This window comes from Aquarana catesbeiana, linkage group LG08 (assembly GCF_042186555.1).
Source record: "Aquarana catesbeiana isolate 2022-GZ linkage group LG08, ASM4218655v1, whole genome shotgun sequence".
In the NCBI taxonomy this organism is placed as follows: domain Eukaryota; kingdom Metazoa; phylum Chordata; class Amphibia; order Anura; family Ranidae; genus Aquarana; species Aquarana catesbeiana.
The window spans coordinates 226,464,845-226,485,629 of record NC_133331.1 but is presented as its reverse complement, the minus strand read 5'-3'; the positions used below and the strand labels follow the sequence as shown (position 1 = coordinate 226,485,629).

The following is a 20,785-nucleotide window of genomic DNA, read 5'->3' as shown; positions in this document are numbered from 1 at the left end:
CGATATTTTACCAGAAATATGTAGAATAATACATATCGGCCTAAACTGAGAAAAAATTAGCTTTTTTTTAAAAAAAATGGGGATATTTATTATATTTATTATAGCAAAAAGTACCAAATATTGTGTTTTTTTTTTTTTTTTAAATTGTTGCTTTTTCTTTTTTTGTTTATAGTGCAAAAAATAAAAAACACAGAGGTGATCAAATACCACTAAAAGAAAGCTCTATTTGTGGGAAAAAAAATTACGTAAATTTTGTTTGGGTGCAACGTCGCACGACCGCGCAATTGTCAGTTAAAGCCACGCAGTGCCGAATCGCAAATATATATATAGCAACCAATCACGGGTGTGTTGTTTAGGGATGAGCCGAACACCCCCGTGGTTCGGTTCGCAGCAGAACATGCGAACAGACAAAAAATTGTTTGAACGCGCAACATCGTTAAAGTCTGTGGGACACGAATGTGAAAAATCAAAAGTGCTAATTTTAAGAGTTAATATGCAAGTTATTTTCATAAAAAGTGTTTGGGGACCTGGGTCCTGCCCCAGGGGACATGTATCAATGCAAAAAAAGTTTTAAAAATGGCCATTTTTTCGGGAGCAGTGATTTTAATAATGCTTAAAGTGAAACAATAAAAGTGAAATATTCCTTTAAATTTCTTACCTGGGGGGTGTCTATAGTATGCCTGTAAAGTGGCACATTTTTCCCATGTTTAGAACAGTCCCTGCACAAAATGACATTTCTAAAGGAAAAAAAGTAATTTAAAACTACTAGCGGCTATAATGAATTGTCGGGTCTCGGGAATACAGAAAAAAGTCATTGAAAAAAACAGCATGGGATCCCCCCCAGTCCATTACCAGACCTTTTGGGTCTGGTATGAATATTAAGGGGAACCCCGAACCAAAATTTAAAAAAAAATTGCGTGGGGGTCCCCCCTAATTCCATACCAGGCCCTCCAGGTCTGATATGGATATTAAGGGGAACCCTGCGCCAATTTAAAAAAAAAAAAATTATGTAGGGGTCCCCCTCACAGGTCTGGTATGAATTTTAAGGGGAACCCCGCGCCAAAATTTTAAAAAGAAATCCATACCAGACCCTTATCCAAACATGCAACCTGGCAGGCTGCAGGAAAATAGGGGGGGACGAGAGAGCAGCCCCCCCTGAACCGTACCAGGCCACATGCCCTCAACATGGAAAGGGTGCTTTGGGGTAGCCCCAAAGCACCTTGTCCCCATGTTGATGGGGACAAGGGCGGCCTCATCCCCACAATCCTTGCCCGGTGGTTGTGGGAGTCTGTGGGCAGGGGGCTTATTGGAATCTGGAAGCCCCCTTGTAAGTGCTAATTTTAAGGGTTAATATGCTAGTTATTTTCATAAAAAGTGTTTGGGGACCTGGGTCCTGCCCCAGGGGACATGTATCAATGCAAAAAAAAGTTTTAAAAACTGCCGTTTTTTCGGGAGCAGTGGTTTTAATAATGCTTAAAGTAAAACAATAAAAGTGAAATATTCCTTTAAATTTCATACCTGGGGGGTGTCTTAGTATGCCTTTTAAAGTGGCGCATTTTTCCCGTATTTAGAACAGTCAATGCACAAAATGACATTTCTAAAGGAAAAAAAGTCATGTAAAACTACTCGCGGCTATAATGAATTGTCGGGTCTTGGCAATACAGATAAAAGTCATTGAAAAAAACGGCATGGGGGTCCCCCCAAAAATCCATACCATTCCCTTCAGGTCTGGTATGAATATTAAGGGGAACCCCAAACCAAAATTTTAAATACAAATTGCGTGGGGGTCCCCCCAAATTCCATACCAGGCTCTTCAGGTCTGGTATGGATATTAACCACTTCCCACCCGGCCACTGCACATAAACAGCTGGGTGGGCTATCTCTCCTTCTGAGTGGACATTCAGGAACGTCCCTCAGAAGGAGCGGGATCGCGCGTGCCCGCGCATCGGCGCGATCCCGATGCACTCGTGTCACCCGGACACGGCACATCTCCGATCAGCAGGAGAGCTCTGCGATTGGCCCTCCTGATCACATGACGGCCGCGTCGAATCACAGCTGTCATGTGATGTAAACAGAGCGCCAGTTGCTAGGCAATCGGCTCTCCTCTCCTCACACAGAAGTTGTCAGTGAGGAGAGGAAAGCAGATCGCTGCAGCCGGCTGGTGATCAGTGAGTATGAGCTGTTTTTTACATGTCCCCACACATGTAAAAACACAAAGTAAACACACAATGTCCCCAAAACACGTCCCCACATAGTAAAAACACCTGTCCCCCACATATGTCCCAGTAAAATCACATGTCCCAATGATTATCTGCACACATATGTCACTTGCGCACATCTGTACATGATCATTTGCGCACATGTGTCCGTGATCACACGAACCAATTATTATACACTTAACAGGATTTTTTTTACCAAAAACATGTAGCAGAATACATTTTGGCTTAAATTTATGACAAAATTCGATTTTATTGGATTTCTTTTAAAATAGAAAGAAGAAAATATTGTTTTTTTTTTCCAAATGTCCGCTCTTTTTTCGCTTATATCGCAAAAAATAGATAACGGAGTCGTGAATAAATACCACCAAAAGAAAGCTCTATTTGTGTGAACAAAATGATAAAAATTTAATTTGGGTACAGCATTGCATGACCACGCAATTGTCATTGAAAGTGTGAGAGCGCTGAAAGCTGAAAATTGGTCTGGGAAGGAAGGGGGCGAAAGTGCCCAGTATTGAGGTGGTTAAGGGGAACCCTGCGCCAAATTATTTTTTTTTAAATGGCGTAGGGATCCCTTCGAAATCAATACCAGACTGGATTTTAAGGGAAACCCGGCACCAAAATTAACAAAAAAATGGCGTGGGGGTCCCCCGAAAAATCCATACCAGACCCTTATCTGAGCACGCAACCTGGCAGGCCGCAGGAAAAGAGGAGAGGACGAGAGAGCGCCCCCCTCCTGAACCGTACCAGGCCACGGGCCCTCAGCATGGGGAGGGTGCTTTGGGGTAGCTCCCCAAAGCACCTTGTCCCCATGTTGATGGGGACAAGGGCCTCATCTCCACAACCCTTGCCTGGTGGAGGGCTTATCGGAATCTGGAAGGGGACCCCCAGAAATAAAAAAGATCCGCCTCCATGGGAGGCACCAGCCTTATGACGCTTCAGCGCGATGACAGTTCTTTTATAACTGAGGGCGGGGCCACCCTGGTACGTAAACGGGTGGCCCCGCCCCCCTCTGACGCCACGGGGAAGCCATTGGGAAGTCGCCGTGCGTCAGAGGGGGCGGGATCACCCAGGTACATCACTGTTTGGCCCCGCCCTCAGTTATAAAAGAACTGTCATCGCGATGAAGCGTTTTATTTTTTAATAACGGACTTGTCCCAAGATGTGTCTTGTGGTTTTTAACATCTTGACACTTTTTTTGTGAAATGGTAGGGGTACAATGTACCCCTACCATTTCAAACATGGAGGGGAGGGATCTGGGGGTCCCCTTATTAAAGGGGGCTTCCAGATTCCGATAAGCCTCCCGCCCACAGACCCCCACAACCACCAGGCAAGGGTTGTGGGGATGAGGCCCTTGTCCCCATCAACATGGGGACAAGGTGCTTTCGGGGGCTACCCCAAAGCACCCTCCCCATGTTGAGGGCATGTGGCCTGGTATGGTTCAGGAGGGGGGGGCACTCTCTCCCCACCTCTTTTCCTGTGGCTTGCCAGTTTGCGTGTTCGGATAAGGGCCTGGTATGGATTTTTGGGGGGACCCCCATGCTGTTTTTTTCAATGACTTTTATCTGTATTGATGAGACCCGACAATTCATTATAGCCACGAGTAGTTTTAACCACTTCCCGCCCGCCCTATAGCGGATTGACGTCCGGGAAGTGGTTGTGTTATCCTGACTGGACGTCATATGACGTCCAGCAGGATAACATGCCGCAGCGCGCCCCCGGGGGCGCGCATCGCGGCGATCGGTGGAGCGGTGTGTCAGTCTGACACACCGCTACACTGATCTTGGTAAAAATCCTCCGGCGGAGGCTCTTTACCACGTGATCAGCCGTGTCCAATCACGGCTGATCACGCTGTCAATAGGAAGAGCCGTTGATCGGCTCTTCCTCACTCGCGTCTGACAGACGCAAGTAGAGGAGAGCCGATCGGCGGCTCTCCTGGCAGGGGGGGTCTGCGCTTATTGTTTATCAGCGCAGCCCCCCCTCAGATCACCCCACTGGACTACCAGGGATGCCACTAGGACCACCAGGGAAGGGGCAACGTGGATGGCCAGGTATGTACCCCATGGCCATCCACATGTGCCCAATCTGTGCCAATCAGTGCCCACAAATGGGCACTGATTGGCACTATTATGTCCATGATATGCCCAGATCTGCCCAGCAATGCTCTATCAGTGCCACCTGTCATTGCCCATCTGTGCCACCTGTCATTGCCCATCTGTGCCACCTGTCAGTGCCCATCTGTGCCCATCAGTGCCCACCTATCAGTGCCCATCAGTGCCACACATCAGTGCCACACATACGTACCCATCAGTACCACCCATATATACCAATCAATGCCACCTACGAGTGCCCATCAGTGCCGCCTATGTGTGCCCATCGGTGCCACCTATGAGTGCCCATCAGTGCCGCATACCAGTGCCACCTATCAGTGCCCATCAGTGCCACCTATCAGTGCCCATCAGTGCCGCCTATCAGTGCCCATCATCAGTGCCCGTTAGTGCCACCTCATCAGTGCCACCTCATTGGTGCCACCTCATCGGTGCCCATCAGTGCCGCCGTATCAGTGCCCATCTGTGCCACCGTATCAGTGCCCATTATTGAAGGAGAAAGCGTACTTATTTACAAAAAAATTTAACAGAAACAAAGAAAAACTTGTTTTTTTTCGAAATTTTCGGTCTTTTTTTATTTGTTGCGCAAAAAATAAAAACCGCAGAGGTGATCAAATACCACCAAAAGAAAGCTCTTTATTTTGTTTGTGGGAACAAAATGATAAAAAATTTGTTTGGGTACAGTGTAGCATGACCGCGCAATTGTCATTCAAATTGCAACAGCACTGAAAGGTGAAAATTGGGCTGGGCGGGAAGGTGTCTAAGTGCCTGGTATTGAAGTGGTTAAATGACTTTTTTCCTTTAAAAATGTCATTTTGTGCAGGGACTGTTCTAAACAAGGGAAAAATGCGCCACTTTACAGGTATATTATAGACACCCCCCAGGTACGAAATTTAAAGGAATATTTCACTTTTATTGTTTCACTTTAAGCATTATTAAAATCACTGCTCCCAAAAAAACGGCTGCTTTTAAAACTTTTTTTTTTGCATTGATACATGTCCCCTGGGGCAGGAACCAGGTCCCCAAACACTTTTTATGACAATACCAAGCATATAAGCCTTTAAAATTAGCACTTTTGATTTCTCTCATAGACTTTTAACGGATGTTCTGCAGCTTTTGAATTTGCTGCGAACACTCCAAATTGTTCGCTTTTCGGCGAACAGGCGAACTCCCGATGTTCGAGTCGAACATCGCGCTCATCCCTAGTGATGTTATGTCAGAAAGAGGAATATGCATATAAACTTTGAACTCTGAACTTTGAGACAATGAAAAAGTCCATCAAAAAGTAAACAGCATAGTAGATTCATCCAACATGACTCAAGGAAGGCATGGATCACAGATATTGGTAAGTCTCTAAAGCATGCAAGGTGATATTCACACACAGCACCCAGGATTGTGCTTCCAACACTCAGGGGAGGGATGAGTACTCTTACCCTAAGATGTGGACATGTATTTCATGACAGTATTATTATGATTTTAATTTTTGCATAACTATGTTAATCCACGATTTTCCACCTGCCTAAAGTTGAGCTATCAGTAGTACTTCCACAAAGTAGTGGAACAATCGCACATTATTATATCTACTGTATATGTGTATATATTTTTTTTTTTACCTTGACAGTTACTTATGCTCTGCTATTTTTGAAGTATTAACATGTGCATGTTTGGTTAGAATGTCCTCAGGCTCATTCAGTAATAGACTGAAGATCACCTTTCATGTTTTTTTAATGGAATTACATACTATTAATTATAAATATTGGAGGTTTATGAACCTTTTAACAGCTGTGGCCTTTTAGCGGTGATGAAGTGTTTCAAACATTGAGCAATGTGGGTGGATGACACAGCATTGCCAGTATGCACATTGGTGTTTGAATGTAGCAATGTTAAGACTAAATCCTTTATTTGATTGTGATTATTATTTTTTTGCTTAATTTTTGTCTTTTTTGTTTATTGCACACAAATCATTTATGACATTTCTTTAGGAATATTGATAATTTTGGATTCAATTTAAAGTTTTTATTTACATGTGTAGTTGCCACTTGCACATTCATATTCATATATACATATATATATATATATATATATACATACATACACACACACGGTGGGGATCGAAAGTTTGGGCACCCCAGGTAAAAATGTGTATTAATGTGTATAACGAAGCCAAGGAAAGATGGAAAAATCTCCAAATGGCATCAAATTACAGATTAGACATTCTTATAATATGTCAAAAAAAGTTAGATTTTATTTCCATCATTTACACTTTCAAAATTACAGAAAACAAAAAAATGGCGTCTGCAAAAGTTTGGGTACCCTGCAGAATTTATAGCATGCACTGTCCCCTTTGCAAAGCTGAGACCTGCCAGTGTCATGGATTGTTCTCAATCATCATCTGGGAAGACCAGGTGATGTCAATCTCAAAGGTTTTAAATGGCCAGACTCATCTGACCTTGCCCCAACAATCAGCACCATGGGTTCTTCTAAGAAGTTGTCTAGAAAACTGAAACTGAAAATAGTTGACGCTTAAAAAGCTGGAGAAGGCCGTAAGAAGATAGCAAAGCGTTTTCAGATGTCAATATCCTCTGTTCGGAATGTAATTAAGAAATGGCAGTCATCAGGAACAGTGGAAGTTAAAGCAAGATCTGGAAGACCAAGAAAAATATCAGACAGAACAGCTCACAGGATTGTGAGAAAAGCAATTCAAACCCCACGTTTGACTGCACAATCCCTCCAGAAAGATCTGGCAGACACTGGAGTTGTGGTACACAATTCCACTATAAAGAGATACTTGTACAAATATGGTCTTCATGGAGCTTTGGGGTTGTATTGCAGCCAGTGGCACAGGGAGCATTTCACGAGTAGAAGGAAAAATGGATTCAATATAATTTCAGCAAATTTTGGATGGTAACTTGATGCCATCTGTGAAAAAGTTAACCACTTCCCTACCCACATATAGTCATATGACGTCCTGGGATGGGATCTCCCATCCTGGGTGGACGTCATATGACGTCCTAGGATTCCCGGCTGTCTAGGGGGCGTGCGCGTGTGCCCGGGACCCGGTGCGTGTGCCCGGCGGCCGCGATGTCCGCCGGGCACACTCGATTGCTCGTTAACTGGGCCGGACCGTGGATCTGTGTGTGTAAACAGATTTTTGGGTACAACGTTGCACGACCGCGCAATTGTCATTTAAAATGCGACAGCGCTGAAAACTAAAAATTGGCCAGGGAAGGAAGGGGGTGAAAATGCCCGGTATTGAACCGGTTAAAGAGAGGATGGCTTCTACAAATAGATAATGATCCTAAACACACCTCAAAATCCACGGGGATTACATCAAGAGGCGTAAACTGAAGGTTTTGCCATGGTCTTCACAATCTCCTGACCTCAACATTATTGAAAATCTATGGATAGACCTTAAAAGAGCAGTGCGTGATAGACAGCCCAGAAATCTCAAAGAACTGGAAGACTTTTGTAAGGAAGAATGGGCAAAGATACCTCAAACAAGAATTGAAAGACTCTTGGCTGGCTACAAAAAGCGTTTACAAGCTGTGATACTTGCCAAAGGGGGCAGTACAACATATTAACTCTGCAGGGTGCCCAAACTTTTGCAGACGCCATTTTTTTGTTTTCTGTAATTTTGAAAGAGTAAATGTTGGAAATAAAATCTAACTTTTTTTGACATATTATAAGAATGTCTCATCTGTAATTTGATGCCATTTGGAGAATTTTTCATCTTTCCTTGGCTTCGTTATGCACATTAATACACATTTTTACCTGGGGTGCCCAAACTTTCAAACCCCACTGTATATGTATATGTATATATATATAGAATTTTTTTTTTTTGTGGAAATACTGTAAATGTCACCAAAGACTGGCACAAATGTATCATTATAATTAATGACTATTCATTGCAGTCATTTCAAAAATGTAAATATGATGATTTATTGTTTCTATTAAAATATCTGCACCAGTGACTGTTTGCCCTTGTAATACTTTTACAGTTTCCTCAGGAACCCTACAGCTATGTTTGCCTTGCCTCCAAGATTAATAGAATGTATCTATATCTTGTTTGCTTAGTTCCTGTTATTTAAGGTTAAAGAATATAATAGAAAAATGCAGCAGTAGCAGCCATTATTTAGTATTAGCCATTGTATTTATAGCTGTACTTTAAATTGTGACATTTTCTCCCAGTATGTACTTTGGGACATTAACTCCTTAGTGACCGCATTACTCAGTTTCTTCTTCATTAATGGACACAGGATCAGTGGTAATTCTAAGACAGTTAATGGTAGCTCCACTTTAATGGAAAAAAATAGCAGATAAAAAAATATAGCATATACAGTTTCGACACGCCACATTGAAATCTAATATTATTGAAAATCACCTTTCCTTTTTAATCTTCTGTGCTGTAATTTTCTGTAAAACGTGGCCAGAAATGTCACTTTCAGATTGTGTGATTGGTTTACTGATTTTTCCAGAAGCATGCACTAAGATACAAGTCAGATTTTGGTCATCCCCTGCAACAAAAATGTAATTTCTCTTATGTTCACTGATGGACACAGCATCTTTTATTCTCAACCATATGGTTATAGCATTACCCAAAGGTGTAGGACACTAGGCAGAAAAAGAAATTCGGCACCACCTATTGGCAGTCCTGGCTGATTAAAGCCCCATATCTGCATAGGCAATCCAGTTCTTTCTGCCTAGTTTACAAGAGTAGTGACCTAGCTCCCTACTGGGACCTCTGGTTCCATAGACTTTTTTCCTTTTTTCTCCTTTTTCCTGGGTTTTGGTGAATCCCGATGGGGTATCCCTCCTTTCTGCTGGCCTTGTGTACCTTTGTTTGGGGCTTCCCTTTGGGTCCCTTAGAGAGATGGAGTCCCAGGAGCACGTCTCCCTACCTGACCCCCTCCTTGAGATGGCAGGTCCCCCGGGGTCCACTGTTTCCCTAGACACATTGACGGCAGTCCTGGAGTCCTTTGTTTCCCGGGTAGAGGTGGCGTTAAAACGTAAGACTATTAAGAAGTGACCCCCACCCTATCCTGATTCCTTGGCATTTTCTGGACCTGAGTCCGGCTCTGCTGCTGCTCACAGCGGCAGCTGAGAACGAGAGCCTCAACCTTTCCAACAGTGAGTCCTCTGCTGCTGCAGTTGCGCATGAAAAGGCGCTGGTGGACTCACCTATTACCTCAGTGCGAGAAACCTTGAATATGGAGGATGCTTCTGGTGCGGCCGCAGATGTGTCTGTCCCCTTTGGCATAAGGGCACAAGCCACCGCATGTTGTGAAAGTGGTCCCATATCCCACTTATTTAGACAAATTTATTTACAAGGATTAGTAATGTCCTAAGAGACACTTTGTGGTCCAGAAACCGTTTGCCGTGCATTATCCCTTCGAATGGGCCAAATTCTTTCGCCACGCCTTGGGTGGGGAGCAAGTTCCCCCAGCTTACATGCAATTGGTGGACCAGCTGATTCAGGGCCTTAGGTTTCTGTGTGACACCTCCTTGGATGTAGCCCCTTTGCTTTCTAAACTCTCCATTTTAGCGGTGGTGCTTCAGCATGTGCTGTGGCTCAAATGTTGGCCTGCAGACCAGACATCGAAGAAGGCTCTCAAAGATTTCCTTTCCAAGGTGATTGCCTCTTCTGGGCCACCCTAGACGACATTTTGAAGAATCTTACTGGGGGGGGGGGGGCAATACCTGTGTTCCAAAGTCCTGACGGGAAGAAACCATGTCATAAGAGGGGTCCCTCTTTTTTTGTGCACGAGAAGTTTTTTCGCCCCCTCAGATCTGTGAATAAGGGTTCCAAGTCTTTGAAGGCTCCTGCTGGGGGGTGCCAAAGGATCCTGGACTTCCAAACCGATCAAGAATGTAGACAAGTCCTTCTCAGCATGATAATTCATTAAGGACCTCCCTGATTTCCGACAAGTGGGTCCATGAGCTGATCCTGTCTGGGTACAAACTAGAATAGAGGTTTTTTCCTTCCGACTCGCATCTTTCCCCGGCTCGCCTGCAGGTTTAATATGGGGAGGTGCAGGAATTTGCCAAGTCAAGGGGTGATTGTTACAGTTCTAGAGTCGTAATGATTTCAGGGGTTCTGCTCCAACCTGTTTATAGTCCCGAAGAAGGAAGGATGGTTTCACCCGATCCTGGATCTCAAGGCCCTGAACTGCTTCATATGCATACAGAAGTTCAAGATGGAGTCCATTCGGTCCGTGGTGGTCTCCCTTCATCAGGGAGATTTCTTGGCGTCTGTGATATCAAGCACCAGTATTTCCTCCACTGGCTTCGGTCCTTGCCCTGCTGAGGCAATGGGGAATTGCCGTAATTGGTTATATGGATGCCCTGCTTCTAAGGGCACAACCTCATATGGCCTGGAGGGATGATGTGGCTATTATGATCAGCACCTTGCAAGAGTTTGGGTGGATCCTGAGCTTTCAGAAATCCTCTCAGACCCTGACCAGACTATCTGGGTGTGACTACGCCAAGGTGCTCCTTCCGCTGGAAAAGCTCTGGAAGCTTCAATTGGCAGTGTGTTTGCTGCTGTCCCACAGGCGCCCCCCCCCCCCCCTTTGCTGTTGCATGCATTTTCTCTGACTGATGGTATCTGCCTTCGAGGTGGTTCTGTACGCTCCGTTCTATACAAGAACCCTTTAGAAGGATATCCTGTCCAAATTGGACAAGTTCCCTGACTCCTTAGACACCCAGATTCGCAAAAGACCAGTACGCACTGCTTTGGTGTTTTCGGCCTCCTGTCCTTCAGGTAGGAAAATCGTTCCTTCCCTTGCATATGACGGAGGTCACGACGAGCGCCAGCCTGTCTGGCTGAGGAGGAGTGCTTGGGGCAAGTTTGGCCCAGGGTCACTGGATGCCGGAGGAGTCCCATTTACCAATTAATGTCCTGGGGCTTCGGGCGATCAGGCTCTGCCTGGAACAGTAGATGGAGCCATTGATTTTTGCTGCTGCCAAGTCAAATCCTGTGATGAGGGAGTGGGGTGCGGGGAGGAGTCACGCTGTCTGTGACTATGGACATAGGTAGCATGGCTCAGGATTGAGCCTGAAGGTGTGCCACTATAGGAAGCAGCTTCTTATGGTGGTACCCTGAGAAGAAAGATCAGCCAGGAGTGCTGTCTGGGCACCCAAGAAGAGAAGGATTGGGGCTGCTCTTTGCAATTCTATTGCACAGAGCAGGTAAGTATATCATGTTGTTTATCTAACAAAAAGAATTTTGATTTTACACTCGCTTTCAGGTATCCATGCAAACTATGTAAAACTACAGTTATTTTTAAATGAATACACAACTGCAATAAGTGGTGTTTTATAGCTGCCTGGAGTTTGGGTTTAACCATAAATCATCAATCTGAAAACCACATTGTTTGTGTTTTTTATATAGGATCAAAGTAAAATCTGTTTCTTCAGTTTATTTCTGTACACATTTGGACCATGCAATTATAAAATACAGTTAGCAGTTTAGCAGCTGCTGGCCATAATTCAGTTTTTACATTTGCATTTTTGTTGTTGCTTTTTGGTAAAAATTATAAAGAATAACAAAGTCCACCTATCTATACAATTTTAAGAAGTGTACAATGCTCTTTTTTTCTTTATTACATTGTAAGGTCTATAGCCTGTTTCAGTCTGTCTTTGTCATTAGCACAGTGGCAAGTGATGTTGTAACTTGTTTGGTCTCTCAAGGACTCTAGATGGCAACACATGCAATGTTTATTTTGTTTGGTGCGGTGTTTCTTGCAATCAGGATGAATGCTCAGTCTAGTACAACATGACACAGCACTTTGATGAATTGTTTTAAACTTAGAAGAGCTGAAGATTATTTACACGCTCCCTCCCTGCCTTGTTGTCAATAGGAATATGCTTTATAATCCTACATTCCTTATTGTACTAAAGGCAAATGCTAAGAACATTGAATATATTTAGCCAAATTAAATTTGGTGTCTTACAACAAACATTAAAGCAGGCAGTAATTTGTGTTGTCAGTAATTCAATTTTTCTTTTTTTAGGTCTCTCAAGGATCTTGAAAAGTAGATTGGAAATGACAAGGAATCGGCTGGTAGACTGGGCATTGGCTGAGTACATGGCATTTGGGTCATTGTTGAAAGAAGGGATACATGTCAGACTAAGTGGCCAGGATGTCGAGAGGGGCACCTTTAGGTATGTTTCCTTTCAAATGTCACACACCTAGCAAAAACATATTGAGCACAAAGCATTTAATTACATAATGAAGGCATGTTATAGCAATTATTTATAAAGGTGTGTGTCTGTTCACATTATTAATGCATTGGTAGTATTGTGCACTTAAAATTTATATTCTTGTTAATTTTATACTCAGCAAGTAGGGTTTAAAAACAGCTTCAGTCTATTTCAGGCTGGAGGAAGGAGTGTTTATGCATTATTACCATCACATCTGTATTGCTGATTATAGAGAATATGTTTATAATAGGACTATCTCTGACGTCATATTAGTCCTCATTCACCCAGCAGAGCATCAGGCCTTGTAACAATAAGCCTTTACTCAGTTTGGCCAATTGTCCTTTCACTTTAAGACAATCCTCTGCCCTAAAGACTGGGGCTTGAACCCCCTCTAATTTTTACAGTAGGGGATTCATTATACCATGTAAATAACTTCCACACAGGATAATTTTAATTCATAATTATTAAACGTTGCATTTCTATTTACATTATTTAATACTATCAAAAAGGTTCAAATGTTCCTCTTATTTATTTGCTGATTGACTCATTGCTTCTTACATTGCAACACTGGGAATACAATACTGTGAGTAATTGTGTAATTAGAGCACCCAGACTTCTGACTTGCACAGTAAGAAGAACTTAACCGGTAACCTCAGGACAGAAACAGCTTGGCGTCTACAATTAAAGATTATGCACATGGCAGCGTATATACAGTAACTGACCTAAAGAGTATTTCATTTTTTGCAACAAAACAGTAGATAGTTCTATAAAGTTGGCCTAACAGCTTTGCTGAGATAGACAAATAAAGAGTGAAAGATGGACTGAAATGCCTGTCCTGGAGAAAATTCTGCACCTGATGACTTGAGTCATACACTTAGTTTAGGCCTTTGGTTGCATTAACCCCTTTAACCCTGTCACTGCCACTGATGTAAGGCATATAGAGGATCAGAATTGCTTGCAGCTGGTCAGGTCCGTCTCTCTTACTTCAGTTGCATCTCTGCATTCTTTTACAGACTCTGAAAGCTGTAATAAAAAAAAAAAAAAGTATAAATTAATTGAAAAATTGCAAAAATGTTCTGGCAAGCTGAGATCAAAAGTAGAGCGTTAGGCCCCACAGCAAGAGGGTTAAAAGAAAAGGGGCAGCCTCTAAACTTGTATCTTCCAAATAACAGGAAAAAAGGCAACCTGGAACAGCATTTTATTTTGGAAAGGTAAATATACACTCACCAGCTACTTTATTAGGTACACCTTGCTATTTCCACTTTGGACCCCCTTTTGCCTTCAGAGCTGCCTTTAATTCTTCGTGGCATACAGTGCATCCAGGAAATGTATTCACAGCACTTCACTTTTTTCACATTTTGTTATGTTACATCCTTATTCCAGAATGGATTAAATTCATTATTTTCCTCAAAATTCTACAAACAGTAATGTAGTAATGACAACGTGTAAGATGTTTGTTTGAAATCTTTGCACATTTATTAAAAAAAATAAAAAAATCACATGTACATAAGTATTCGCCATTGCCATGACACTCAAAATTTAGCTCAGGTGCATCCTGTTTCCACTGATTATTCTTGAGATGTTTTGTCAGGAAAGGTTTCATCTGCTGGTGGCACTGTCAGATCTTTGGGCTGCAGTACTGGTGTCCACTCCAGCAGTCTGGAGCTGACATCATCTCCTGCAATCAGGCATCACCTGAGACCAGGGGCGGACTGATAACTCATGGGGCCCCCGGCCAATAGGAGATTATGGGGCCCCCAGGCTATCAGAGATTATGGGGCCACACAGTATACAATCACACAGTATACACATACATGTACACACAGTATACACAGACAGATGTAAAAAAAACCACAGATTTATACATACTGTCCCTGGTTTTACTGAGGCTGGCAACCCTGATGGGGCCCTCTAGTGGCCCAGGGCCCTCGGGCAGTGCCCGAGTTGCTCAATGGTCAGTCCGCCCCTGCCTGAGACTGATTGCAGGAGGTGTGTATTTATACCCAGCAGATGCTCATACATTTGCCTTGGTATTGTCCTTGAGCCCTGACCTGTATTTGTGATCCTGTTATCCTGAACCTGTTCCGCCTGTTATCCTGAACCCTGCATCCGTCCCTGGACCCCTGTCTTGCTGACTTATCCCTTCCTCCTGTTGCCCTCTCCCTGTCCTGTCCTGTCCTGCTCCCTGTTCAATCTGACTGATCTCTCGTGTATGACCCTGGCTTGATAACATTTATGATTATATCTCATGCTGCACTCACGTTTGGTTTAGAAAGTTATTTTTGTGTGTCACTGTGGTTGTTTGCTGGTTTGCTTTATTGTTTATGACTTATCCTTTTAATAAATATTACTTTTTCACTTTACATGCGTTTTGGTCTTCCCTATTGCAGTCCACACATTTCTGGTCACACCTTGTTTATGACATGTTTCTACAACTTAATTGCAGTCCACCTGTGGTAAATTCAGTTGATTGGACATGATTTTGAAAGGCACACACCTGCCTATCTAAGGTCCCACAGTTAACAGTGCATGCCAGAGCACAAACCAAGCCATGAAGTCCAAGGAATTGTCTGTAGACCTCCGAGACGGGATTGTATGGAGGCACAGATCTGAGGAAGGGTACAGAAAAATGTCTGCAGCATTAAAGGTCCCAATGAGCACAGTGGCCTCCGTCATTAGTAAATGAAAGAAGTTTGGAACCACCAGGACTCTTCCTAGAGTGGGCCGCCCAGCCAAACTGAGCAATGGGGGGAGAGAACAGCATTAGTCAGGGAGGTGACCAAGAACCCGATGGTCACTCTGATAGAGTTTCCAGCATTTCTCTGTGGAGAGAGGAGAACCTTCCAGAAAAACAACCATCTCTGCAGCACTCCACCATTCAGGCCTGTATAGTAGAGTGGCCAGACGAAAGCAACTTCTCAGTAAAAGGCATATGACAGCTCCCTGGAGTTTGCCAAAAGGCACCTGAAGGACTCTCAGGCCATGAAAAACAAAATTCTCTGGTCTGATGAAACAAAGATTAAACTCTTTGGCCTGAATATCAAGCGTCATGTCTGGAGGAAACCAGGCACCACTCATTACCTGGCCAATACCATCCCTACAGTGAAGCATGGTGGTGGAAGCATCATGGTGTGGGGATGTTTTTCAGCAGTAGGAACTGGGAGACTAGTCCGGATCGAGGTAAAAATGAATGCAGCAGTGTACAGAGAAATCCTTGAGGAAAACCTGCTCCAGAGGGCTCTGGACCTCAAACTGTGGCAAAGGTTCATCTGCCAAAAGGACAGCAACCCTAAGCACACAGCCAAGATAGCAAAGGAGTGACTATGGGACAACACTGTGAATTTCCTTGAGTGGCCCAGCCAGAGCCCAGACTTTAACCCAATAGAACATCTCTGGAGAGATCTGAAAATGGCTGTGTACCGACACTTCCCATCCAACCTAATGGAGCTTGGGAGGTTCTGCAAAGAAGAATAGAGAAACTGCTCAAAACTAGGTGTGCCAAGCTTGTAACATCATACTCAAAAAGACTTGAGGTTGTAAATGGTGCCAAAGGTGCTTCAAAAAAGTATTGAGCAAAGGCTGTGAATACTTATGTACATGGGATTTTTTTCGTTTTTTATTTTTCATAAATTTGCAAAGATTTCAAACAAACTTCTTTCGTGTTGTCATTATGGGGTTTTGTTTGTAGAATTTTGAGGAAAATAATGAATTTAATCAATTTTAGAATAAGGCTGTAACAAAACAAAATGTGGAAAAAGTGAAGCGCTGTAAATACTTTCCGGATGCAATGTAGATTTAACAAGATGTTCTGACATCATAGCAGCACGCAGTTGCTGCAGATTTGTCGGCTGCACATCCATGATGCAAATCTCCTGTTCCACCATATCCCAATGGTACTCTATAGGATTGAGATTTGGTGACTGTGGCCATTGGAGTACAGTGAACTCATTTTCATGTTCAAGAAACCAGCTATAACAAGAAAAAAAGAACCCATAGAGGACAAAGACCTCTTGTTTGTTCATCTAGGACTTTTGGGGATATGTAAGAGCTTTCAACGTGGCAAGGTAAAAATGCAGCCACCATGATCCCCCTAATTAGTCCCGCCAGACCGCACATGATGCCAGCTGGCACCATACATCCTATCTTGCATGGGCGCCCTGCTACGTCCCAAATCTTCTCGTCCGCTGCCGGGAGGCAAAGCCAGCAGGAGACTGAGGGGGCACCCTTTCTGTTTGTTCAAGAAACCAGTTTAAGACCATTTGACCTTTCTGACATGCTATCGGTGCATTATCATGCTGGAATTAGCCTTCAGAAGATGGGTAGAGTGTAGTCATAAAGGGATGGACATGGTCAGCAACAATGCTCAGGTAGGCAATGGCGTTTAAATGATGCTCAATTGGTACTAAGGGGCCCAAAGGGTTTCAACAAAATATCACCCACACCATTACACCACCACCACCAGCCTGGACCATTGATACAGGGTAGGATGGATCCATGCTTTCATGTTGTTTACTCCAAATTCCGACCCTACATTTGAATGTCGCAGTTGAAATTGAGAGTCATCAGACCAGGCAATGTTTTTCCAATCTTCTATTGTCCAGTTTTGGTGAGCTTGTGCGAATTGTAGCTTCAGTTTCCTGTTCTTAGCTGACAGGAGTGGCACCTGGTGTTGTGGCCTTCTGCTGCTGTAGCCCATCTGCTTCAGGGTTTGATATGTTGTGTGTTCAGAGATGGTATCCTTGGTTGTAATGAGTGATTGTTTGAGTTATATTATTTGTTTGTCACAAATACATTATATCATGTGTTAATGAATACAGAGCTGCATTATTTTTCTGCATAGATTTCAGCTTTGAAGTCTCCATAAGAACTTTCTGTATGGGTGTAACTGTATGCCTCTGTTCCTAAGCAAATCTAAACACTGAGTGGCATAGCACATTCCATGCAGAGCATAGACATAGACATAGCCCTTTTTTACCTATATTGCCTACATGCATATGTTGCGCATTACAAATCTATTTCTGTTTATGACCGAGAAGTGTCTGATATGCAGAGGTCTGCTTATAATTTACTTAACCTGTATCATGCCACCTGGTTTTAATGACACTATTAATTGGCACATATTTGAAAGGGCAATTTGTCCCTGACATACATTACAGCAAAGGAGGGCGCATGGAGACCATCATTTTCACTTTGTTTGACACTGGCAGCTCTGGAGCAAGTAATCCACATAATAGGTATTATCAGTGTAATAGTCCATTTTGCATGGGCGCTCACAGAGCCGAACATATTGGTGTGATTCAGTCAGTTAGCCTCACTCATTACTCAGAGAGTTAATGGATTACAGTAATTGCTTCAGTCATCTCTGTTTTCATAATGTGCCTCGGTGTCCCATTCTAATGCTGATTAATGAACCTTCTGGGCTTTGGCGGGAGGAGGTGTGCTGGAAATATTCTCAGCTTTCATATATCCATAACAATCCTTGTAAAGGGCCATGCAATATGCTTGCAATATGGTACTGTGTCTGCTGGTTAATGAAATATAGTATCGGTGCAGTCTGTTACAGGGTGTCTTGGTTTAGCTTTATTCTTATTAATAATAATAATAATAGTAGGGTACATGCCAATACCACCAAATTACATTATTTTGTTTAAAAAAATAAATAAATAAAACCTATCATTTTTGTGTTTACTAGTATAATGGTGTTTCCCAGCTCCCCTGTGTCCCCCACAGCTGGGCCATGGATCACATTATTTCTGGCTACTAAGAACATTGTAAACTTTTTTTTTGGCATTGGAAACTGAAGAAGGTTTATTATTTAGTAAAAACAATAAAAAGATGCATCATTGTCAAATTTCTCCAGATTCTTGAAATCTTTTGATGATATTATGTACTGTAGATGCAGATATATTCAAAGTTTTAGGAATTTTACACTGAGGAACATTATCCTGATATTGTTGGACATTTTTTAGACACAGCTTTTCACAGATTGGTGAACCTCTGCCCATCTTTACTTCTGAGAGACACTGGCTCTCTAAGGCCCCTTTCACACAGGCTTTCTGATCAGGTCCGCCTGCCGGTTTTTCCAGGCGGTCCTGATCGGAGCCTCCTTTCACTCCTATAGAGCGGTGGATGTCAGCGGTGACATATCTGCTGACACTGCTATCTGATCTGATCCTGTCCGTGAAATCCAGACGGATGGTGACCCTATTTTCCATCCGTCTAGTGGATCGAATCGGATGAAAACGGACAGGTGGTCCGTTATCATCCGATCCCCCCATAGAGGAGAGCGGGGCTCTGACAGGTCCGTCTCAGCACAGTGAGCGGAGACAGACCCGTCCTCCGCCTGCTCAGCGGGGATCTTTACCTGACCCTGACCCTGTTCCTGTCTGTTAGCTGAACCCTGAACCCTGAGCCTTGTACCTGTACCCATCCCTCCTGTGATCCATCCATCCTCTCCTTGTCCTGTTTGTCTTCCTCTTCCCCAGCTGCTGACCTCCCATTGACGACCCTGGCCTGGCCCTGTTTATGATTCTGGTATTCCCCATTACTTGTATATATTTGTCTGTTGCTATTATTATTTGTGGGTTTCTGTTTGGTATTGGTTGTTGTGCACTGAGTGACATTGGAGGTGGTTGTATTTATATTTATTCACTTATCTTTAATAAATCATATATTTTCACCTTACCTGCGTTTGTTCCTCTGTTGCTGTCCACACAGCTCTGGTCCCCTGATACTTGACAGAATACCAAGGCCATCCCTGACCAGAAGTGGCTGCACAGAGGAACCATCCCGGTTCTTTTTACTTCTGTGAGATGAATTTGGATGTTATTAGTTACTATGCTCTGCTGGCGTCAGAGAGCCGTGAATATCTCCGCCAGACACTGAAGGAATGGACTAGTGACTAGCTGTTTGAAGTCATGCGTTTAGCTCACTCCCTGGTGGATCAGGGTTGTTTGCTGTTTGGGGATGTGCAGCCTGTAATTCAAATATGTACACAGCTGGCCCTGCCCAGTATTCCCAAAGGCCATGATAATTTTTCTCCACCTTTTAGTGTTAATCAGGTCGTATCTTTAGTATGGCTTTTGGAAGATGACTCCACTTGCTTTTTTGAACATTACCCAGCTTGTTCCAAACATGTGATAAAAGAGTGTGTTGATTCGGTACAGTCCCTTGTCAGACAGGCAGAATGTAAACTTCAGTTTGTCCAACCAGTGCTCCAAGCATGGTCTAATATCTTGCAATCAACCTTAGCCAGCCCACAACAAACCATCTCTGCTACCAGACACCTGCCTGCCCAAGAGTCTTTTCCTCCATCACCCATGGCATCCTCAGTTTCAGCCCAATATACTCTACTCCCCACCAAATATCAATACCCTGTTTCTTCCTGCTGCACATACTCTGCCTTTAATCCACCTGCCTCTTTCCAGCTGCCTACAATCCCTCAAGAACTTCCCCCAGCTCCTGTTACCTCTTCCCTGCCATATTCCAACCCTCCTCTTCTGTCTGCTTCATCCCCTACCTACAGTTCTGCAGTTACCTACACCTAGGACTTCAGTAGCTAAACCTAAAAAGAGATGGAAGTTCTTTCCTACCCATTTGATCCTGCCAGTAACCCAACCTGCCCCCACACCAGCTAATCCACTCCAGCCTGATGTTCCAGTGCCCGCTGTTCAATCTGACGTTCCAGTGCCTGCTTTCCAGTCTGATGTCCCGGTGCCCACCTTCCAGTTTGATGTCCCGGTGCCTGCCTTCCAGTCTGATGTCCCGGTGCCTGCCATCCATTCTTATGACTAGGTGCCTGCCTTCCAGTCTGATGTCTCGGTGCCTACCTTCCAGTCTGATGTCTCGGTGCCTACCTTCCAGTCTGATGTCTCGGTGCCTGCCTTCCAGTCTGATGTCTTGGTGCTTGCCTTCCAGTCTGATGTTCCCGTGCCTGTGTCCCCGCTTGAAGTTCCGTGCCTGTGTCCCCGCTTGAAGTTCCGTGCCTGTGTCCCAGCCTGAAGTCCCAGTGTCCCGGCCTCAGCCTAAAGTTTTGGTGCCCGTGTCTCAGCCTGTCATGCCAGTGCGCGTAACCTCCTTTCTGGGCCAGTACCCAGCAACCGGCTCACTGATCCAGGGTCCGTTACTCAGCTTGCTGAGCCGGTGCCTGTCACCCAGCCTGCCGTTATGGTGCTCATTGCTCGGCCTGATGACCTGGAGCCTGCCGTCCAGCCCGATGACCCGGTGCCTGCCGCCCGGCCCGATGACCCGGGGCCTGCC

General features: G+C 44.0%; 1 protein-coding gene across 4 annotated transcripts in view; it reads left to right on the top strand.

Moving 5' to 3' along the window:
- OGDHL (oxoglutarate dehydrogenase L) overlaps positions 1–20,785 on the top strand; it is a 295,821-nt gene that overhangs the window by 192,299 nt on the left and 82,737 nt on the right. For 3 of the 4 annotated variants that reach the window (XM_073596906.1, XM_073596903.1, XM_073596904.1), the window contains one exon: positions 12,337–12,487. In XM_073596906.1, coding sequence (XP_073453007.1) covers positions 12,337–12,487 — 151 coding nt within the window. Of the gene's footprint in view, positions 1–12,336; positions 12,488–20,785 lie in introns of those variants that run through there. The other variant, XR_012235706.1, reaches the window with a different exon arrangement.